This window comes from Trachypithecus francoisi, unplaced genomic scaffold (assembly GCF_009764315.1).
Source record: "Trachypithecus francoisi isolate TF-2019V2 unplaced genomic scaffold, Tfra_2.0 Lachesis_group3, whole genome shotgun sequence".
Classification (NCBI taxonomy): domain Eukaryota; kingdom Metazoa; phylum Chordata; class Mammalia; order Primates; family Cercopithecidae; genus Trachypithecus; species Trachypithecus francoisi.
The window spans coordinates 98863204-98871178 of record NW_022681468.1 but is presented as its reverse complement, the minus strand read 5'-3'; the positions used below and the strand labels follow the sequence as shown (position 1 = coordinate 98871178).

General features: G+C 38.7%; 1 protein-coding gene across 9 annotated transcripts in view; it reads left to right on the top strand.

The window, feature by feature from the left end:
• LOC117070208 (ubiquitin-conjugating enzyme E2 Q1-like) overlaps positions 1 to 7975 on the top strand; it is a 35696-nt gene that overhangs the window by 1868 nt on the left and 25853 nt on the right. For 2 of the 9 annotated variants that reach the window (XR_004431828.1, XM_033189009.1), the window contains exon 2: positions 5945 to 6024. The exons of the other annotated variants lie outside the window; for them this stretch is intronic. Coding sequence is in view for 1 of the 2 variants with exons in the window: in XM_033189009.1 (XP_033044900.1) it covers positions 5945 to 6024 (80 nt within the window). In the remaining variant the exon portion in view is untranslated. The remainder of the gene's footprint in view (positions 1 to 5944; positions 6025 to 7975) is intronic. 9 annotated transcript variants of the gene reach the window in all.

Here is a 7975-nt window from a genome sequence, read left to right as displayed (position 1 = left end):
GCTTCCTTGTTATGGGTATCCCCCGACCTCCACTTTTGTTTGCTTTGCTCGACTAATTAACCGTTTTCCTTTTACTGTCATTTTCTAATGGAGGTGAATCTTCTGTTGGTAATCCCATTTCTTTTTTTGTAATTATGTGTTTATATAATGTTTCTTCTTCACTGTATTTCTAGTGGAGCCTCAGGACAAAGAGCAGATGGTGGAGACATGTGTTCAGTGTTCAGTTTTTTTCCGTAAGACATTTGCAAATTGTGTTTTTCACTGAATATCACATGGACTTAATGCATATAGAGCTACCTTGTTTGTCATGATTGTGCCTACAATTCTATGGAGAAATATGATTTGTGAATTACCTGATGAAATTTTCCTAATTTTGAATCATCCTTGCATTCCTATAATAAACACTGTAAGAATGGCTATGGTAATATTTCATTTTTGCATTTTTACTTCTGTATTAAAGAACATTATATTTTGTTTGTTTCCTTTAAGGCTGTTATTTCATTTCAGTATCAAGGGTATGCAGGGATAGCTTGGGAAACATTACATCTTTTTTCTAAGACCTAGGATGTAGATCTAGTCTACACAGTAATTTTCAACTACAGGAATATTATGCCTCCCATGGGACATTTGGAAATATCTGCAGACATTTTTGTGGTCACAACTGGTCATGCTTGGGAGGTCTTATTGGCATTCCATGGGTAGGGGGGATGTTACTAAATGTCCCACAACACAGCAGGAGAACCCTCCACAAAGAATTGGCTGGCCCAATATATCAATATTGCTGAGGCTGACAAACGCTGGTTTAAATGAATGTCCAATTTGGAAGATGAGTCTTTGTGTTTTTCCTTCTTCTGCGTATTGGTCTCCAGATTTTCCATTTCTTCAGTTAGTTTTCGTAACTGTAGATTCTTAAAAGAAATGAGCACTTCATCCATACTTCTAAGGTGTTTTAAAGATTTGTGAAGTTTTCAATTTTTGCATCATATTCACATGTGGCTATATGCCCTTTTCTCTTCAAAGTTTTCTTTATCTTGATCACTTATCTGAGGCGTGACTGTTTCATTATCTTAATCTTTTGAAAGAATCCTGTTTAGTGTTATTTTTTAAATTTGGTGGGGTGTTTTTCACATTTTCCTTAAGTCTTCATTATTTCCCCTTTTTGTTTATTTTGCTTTTTCTAGTGTAGTGGATCAGTGTAATTTAAATTGCTTTTTAAACAAACATACAACGGTATACAGTATACTTCCTTTGGGTGCTGTTTGACTTTATTGCACGAGTTTTAAAATCTATTTTCTAAATAGTTTGTATTTTCTAAGTCATTTTATTGCAACCTCTGTTTACATTGCTCTTGCTATTAAAACTTTCTGTTGGCCAGGCATGGCGGCTCACGCCTGTAATCCCAGTATTTTGGGAGGCCAAGGCAAGTGGATCACCTGAGGTCGGGAGTTTGAGACCAGCCTGACCAACATGGAGATAGCCCATGTCTATGAAAAATACAAGAATTAGCCAGGTGTGATGGTGCATGCCTATAATCCCAGCTACTCGGGAGGCTGAGGCAGAATAGCTTGAACCCGGGAGACAGAGGTTGCAGTGAGCAGAGACCGTGCCACTGCACTCGAGCCTGGACAGCAAGAGTAAAACTCTGAAAAAAAAAAAAAAAAAGACTTTTTATTGTGAGATATGACATGTATTGAAATTTATAAAACATAAGCTTAGTGTAACATATGGTTAGAGTCAGTACTTGGGAACCAACACCTAGCCAGCACCGAGGTGAAGAGAAGGCACATTGCTTGCACCACAGAAACCTTCTGCAGGCTGCTTCCCAGTCACCATGCCTCTGTACACTTCATCTTGCCTTATGTTTCTCTAGTGTTATCACTCATGTATGCATCCTTGAACAATACAGTGTAGTGTTGCCTATTGTTTGAACTTTTGAAAATCATACCATATGTATTTTTTCATCTCTGTTTCGCTCAACATTGTGTATGAAATTTGTTCCTATTGTGTGTAGCTATAGTTCTTTGCATTGCTGCATTTACTCCATTGTTTGAAAACACCATACCATTTATTCCCTTCACTAGATACAGACATGTGGGTTGTTTCCCATGTTATTAGGAGGAGCAAATGCTGCTATGATCTTTTTTATCTATATTTAATGGTACCTCTGTGCCAGCATTTCTCTGGGGCACATACTTAGGAGTTGGATGACTGAGGCATGAAGATCAATTTCTTCTTTTACCCAAGACTTATCCAGAAAAAAAAAAAATTTAAAAAGCATTTTCAGGTGGCTTTTGAGGTATTTTAAGTGCATCAATATGGTCAGAGAATATGGCCTATGACCTTTCAGCTAGATTATCAGCAATCATTTAGACTTTACCGTTGGCGTTACTGTTGTCTTTGCTTATTACTACTTCTTGTATTATGTCTCCTGCTCCCTGCCCCTCAAGTATATCCCTGAATAATATTCTGGGTTTTTTTTTTCTTAGAAAAGGTTTATGGGGATGTGTATGGAGTGTGTTCCATGAACTTGCTGTGTGTTATCACTTGTTCAACAAATATTTGACTCTGTATGAAGTACTCCATCCATATCAGTGTGGAGAATCCTGAGGCAAACATACACAGATATGATTCCTGTCTTGATGGAGCTAGATATAGAATTCTGAGGTCATACTTGAGTTTCTTTCCAGGTCTTTACACTTTTATGTTCTGATATTTATTGTTATAGATGAAAAGTCTCATGCCTATCTGATTCGTAGTTCTTTCTGATAGTATGATTTTCTGTGTAACAGTAAAGTGTGGGGGTTTTAATTTTTTTTTTTTTTTTTGAGAGGAATTCTTGCTCTGTCACCCAGGCTGGAGTGCAGTGGCACGATCTTGGCTCACTGCAACTTCCACCTCTCAGGTTCAAATGATCCTCCTGCTTCAGCCTCCTGAGGCTGTAACTGCAAGCATGTGCCACCATGCCTGACTAAATTTTTGTATTTTCAGTAGAGACAGGGTTTCACCGTGTTAGCCAGAATGGTCTCGATCTCCTGACCTCATGATCGGCCTGCCTCAGCCTCTCAAAGTGCCAGGATTACAGACATGAGCCACCTTAAATGCTTTGCTGAGTCAAGTCCATTGTGCTCTGGCCCTTCTACAAGTGGTTTTTTTGTCTGTTTTTTTGATTGGATGGTTTTTGGTTGTTTTTTTGTTTGTTTTGGTTTAGGGTTCTTATTTTTACCTTCTAGAATTGTCTTTTGCATTGTAATCTGTTTTGTATTTTGTGGATACAGTATCTTCTCAATTTCTGCTAAAGATTACAATTAGATTTTACAATTCTGTTTATTTCCTTCATTAGCAGTGCTTCAGGTCATTTGTGCTTCTTTGACTTGGCACCTTCCTTTCAGGTTGCTAATTTTCTTCAACTCTCTGATGATACATGCTTATCTGTTCATTCATACATGAGGTTTACCTTTGAGCAGTATCAGTTGTTATGAATGTCTTCAGAATTGTCACTCTTTTCTGCTGTGGCCTCCCCCTCCTGGTTTGCAGACCTCTGCTCTTCCTGTGGCATGAGGATGGGGAGGTGCTGGCCGGTGAGCTTTCCAGATTTTGAACTAAAAGGAAGAGCAGAATCTGTTATAAGATTTTGCTGTTGCATTGAGTTATATTAAAAAACATTATGTCTTTTCTCTCTGGTTTTGACACTGATAGTAAGAGACCTTCCAGGTAGGCTTCCTATTAGCAGAGTGATCCTTACCAGCTATAGCTGGGACAGGTACGGTGAAGAATGTTTGAGTCTTCCAACAGAAGTGGTCCCTCCATTATTTGGATTGGGTTTGTGGCTTTCTTGAGGCCAGCAGTCTGATGCCATCTGCTTTGTATCTTCCAGCATGTCCTTATGGTTTTGGTTCACTAAGGGTATTCTTTTTATATTTGTTGTTTTGCTGCTGCTGCAGCACACTTACTCTCTTTTATAAAATTCTGTCATTTCAGTGGGATTTTAGAAAGAGGACCAGGTCACATCTTGAAATGAAATTAATCTTAGGATTTCACAGCCCTAACTCACTTTTTGTTTTGATTAAATTCCCCTTTTTGAGGGGTAGGGGCTCAGCTTTCTCATGTGTAGAATGAAGGATAGTAAATGGGGTAGTGGTGACCGACCCAGATGCATGTGAGAATCACCTCAGAGAGCTTTTCAAAACAGATTCTTTGGGTAGGCTTTGAAATTAGCATTTCAAAAATGCTCTTTCAACCATTGATGCAACCAGATTCTTTGGGACTTTGAGGCTGGGTATATATTCTTTAGATACCCTGAATAATATGATTTGGAATATAACAATTTAGAGAAATGAAGAAGGGGTGAATTCCATTTTGGAAGCTGCTGCTTAGATACTGCTGAGACCTTTGTTGGTCTTGATTTCTGGATCCTAGTTTCTTGATCTTTTACATATTCTGGATTCTAACCTGAACTGGCCTTAATGGTTAAAGATGCATTTATATACTATGTCCTAACCAGGAAGCTTATCTTTTGAACTTTGCCCAAACTGAGTATGAAGGCCCTTCCTAAAAATTCATTACATTCATATCTGAACTTGATAATTGTAATTGATGTTAATTGGTAAATTATGTCTTGTAGAGAGATATTTGATAGTAAATTACATGCTTTTAAAAAGAAAATTTGCGTTAAGAAAATGTGGCACATATACACCATGGAATACTATGCAGCCATAAAAAAGGATGAGTTTGCATCCTTTGTAGGGACATGGATGCAGCTGGAAACCATCATTCTTAGCAAACTATCACAAGAACAGAAAACCAAACACCACGTGCTCTCACTCATAGGTGGGAACTGATCATTGAGATCACTTGGACTCGGGAAGGGGAACATCACACACCGGGGCCTATCATGGGGAGGGGGGAGGGGTTGCATTGGGAGTTATACCTGATATAAATGATGAATTGATGGGTGCTGACGAGTTGATGTGTGCAGCACACCAACATGGCACAAGTATACATATGTAACAAACCTGCACGTTATGCACATGTACCCTAGAACTTAAAGTATAATAATAAAAAAAAAAAAAACAAGTTTTCAAGAGGATATGAAGAAAAAAAAAAGAAAATTTGCTTTATAGTGAGGTGGTAATCTTTTCGTAATTCTTAGTTTTGGGAAGTGTCTACTATAGGTAACGCATCTGATCTTTTACAATGTAAGGAAATTGAATTTATGTAACGATTCAGGCTTTTCAAAGTTACAAAGATAGCTGTTTTGAGAAGTTGATAGTTTGGGACATTTATTTTAAACAAAGTAAAGCCTTTGATCTTATGCACATAGCCATATAAGTAAAAGGTTTCCTTATTTTAAATTAGATTACATTTTAAAGTTTTTTTCATTTTTGCTTTATATTTGACTGATTGCTTTTCTTTATTCTGAAGGCATCCATTAACTTAAATTGTTCAAAATCGTTTCAATTTGAAAAGCTGAGAACTGTTGTTTGTCAAATCAAAGTTGGAGTTTTTTTTGTTTTTTTTGTTTTTTTTTTTTTGAGACGGAGTCTTACTCTGTCGCCCGGGCTGGAGTGCAGTGGCCAGATCTCAGCTCACTGCAAGCTCCGCCTCCCGGGTTTACGCCATTCTCCTGCCTCAGCCTCCTGAGTAGCTGGGACTACAGGCGCCCGCCACCTCGCCCGGCTAGTTTTTGTATTTTTAGTAGAGACAGGGTTTCACCGTGTTAGCCAGGATGGTCTCGATATCCTGACCTCGTGATCCGCCCGTCTCAGCCTCCCAAAGTGCTGGGATTACAGGTTTGAGCCACCGTGCCCAGCGAAAGTTGGATTTCAAAATGCATATTTTAATTTTAATAAGCTCTCTGGTAGTGGGACTGCAGTGACAGATGGTTGGGAGTTTGTCCCTAAAGCTGTGACACCAGTCTTCTAATGTGCATATTTGTTCCATGTAGCCCTGGAAGATTCTTTCTCTATTTTTGAATGGAACAAAAGAAGAAGTGACTTCAAAGAAGAGGAAGAAGAGATGGCTGAAGTAGGTATATTATATAAGAATAACATTTTGGCCAGGCCAGGTGGCTCATGCCTGTAACCCCAGCACTATGGGAGGCCAAGGCGGGCAGATCACCTGAGGTCAGGAGTTTGAGACCAGCCTGGCCAAAGTGGCAAAACTCTGTCTCTACTAAAAGTACAAAAATTAGCCAGGCGTGGTGGCGGACACCTGCAATCTCAGCTACTCAGGAGGCTGGGGCAGGAGAATGGCTTGAACCCAGGATGGGGAGGTTGCATGGAGCCAAGATCGTGCCACTGCACTCCTGTCTGAGTGACAAGAGCGACACTCTGTCTCAAAAAAAAGAAAAAATCATAAATATCTTCAGTTTTGAACATTTGAGTAATTCTCCAATCTCCTTTATAAATAACTACTAATGTGGAATAATTGAAAGTACATCATATTTGGAATACAATTTAATTTATAAATTCTGGCTTTACCTCTAATTCATGATATGCCTTTGAGCAAATTTTTTATCTGAATTCTTGGATTTGATTTTCTGGAAAACAAAAGCTCTTAACTTTCAGCACTAAAATTATATTTTATACTAATCAGTACTTAACATGTATTTGGTTATTTTGTGGAAGAGAAACTACTGAGTTTAAAAATTTTATGCTTGCATAAAAGGGGAATTTGAACATACTTTATGGACTACTTGCCAGAAGTAGTGAAACTGTCTCTTCTTAAAAGCTAATTCAAAGAAATGTGTCTTAGTCTGTTTTATAGTGTTTTAACAAAATAAGAGAGAGTGGGTAATTTATAAAAAGCAGTTCTTTCTTTTCTGACAGTTCTGGAGTCTGGGAAATCCAAGATGAAAACATCAACATTTGGTGTCTCAGGGCCTTCTTGTTGCATCCTCACATGGTAGCAGGCAGAAGGGCAGGAGAGCAAGCTAGTCCAACTTGTGAAGCCTCATTCATAAGGGCTTAATCCCATGAAGGAGGAAGGAGCCCTCTTGGCCTAATAACCTCTTAAAAGTCCTACCTCTTAATATCATCACGTTGGCAAACTTGAATTTTGGAGGGAATACATTCAAACAGTAGCAAATTTAGTACAGCACATTCCAAAGACATTGAGCCTAGGCCAGTTGTCAGTCATGGGTATAATTTTAGATGTTTTCAGGCTCTGAAGCTTTACATTTAAATGTAAACTTTGGAATAAAGATCTGTGTGTCTGCATTGACCAAATAGAATGTATGTGAATTCCACGGTCAGATTGTTTTAAAAGATTTTTTCTGTTTGGGGTCTTATAATTAATTTAGGATTCCATTTTCTTAGTTTGGAAGTTATTAATCTAAAATATACTTTAGAGTGCTTCAGAACTAAAAAAGTAGTGTTGTAGGCTTCTTTTTGTTTGTTTTCTGAGAGAGGGTTTTACTGTCACAGAGGCTAGAGTGCAGTAGCGCAGTCACGGCTCACTGTAACCTTGAACTCCCAGATTCAAGCGATCCTCCTGAGTAGCTGGGATTACAGGCCAGTGCCCCATGTCCAGCTAATTTCTTTTTTACTTTTTGTAGAGTTTGAGTCTCGCTCTGTTGCCCAGGCTGGTCTTGAACTCCTGGCCTCAAGTGATCCACCACCTCTGTCGGGCCTCCCAAAGTGCTGAGATTACAGGTGTGTGCCACTGTGACTGGCTGTAGGCTTGTTTTATGAGTCTGGGAGTAAAATACTTCTTAAAACTGTCCAATTACAAGGAGAGTTTGTTTTAATGTTTTTATGCAGTTTAGCTTAGGTGGAATAAACTTCATGGAAACATTAAACCTTTTCCATGGGTCAGACATCCATTGTACTAAGGTTCATGAACCCTTGCATTTCCCCCTCACAAGTTAATAAACAAGAGACTGCCCCTTTGAGGGAAATCTACAAAGGGAGGAGACTGAACTTTGGAGATGTCAGATTAGGACAGGTGAAAAGCAGATATTCTAGGCTCCTAAAAT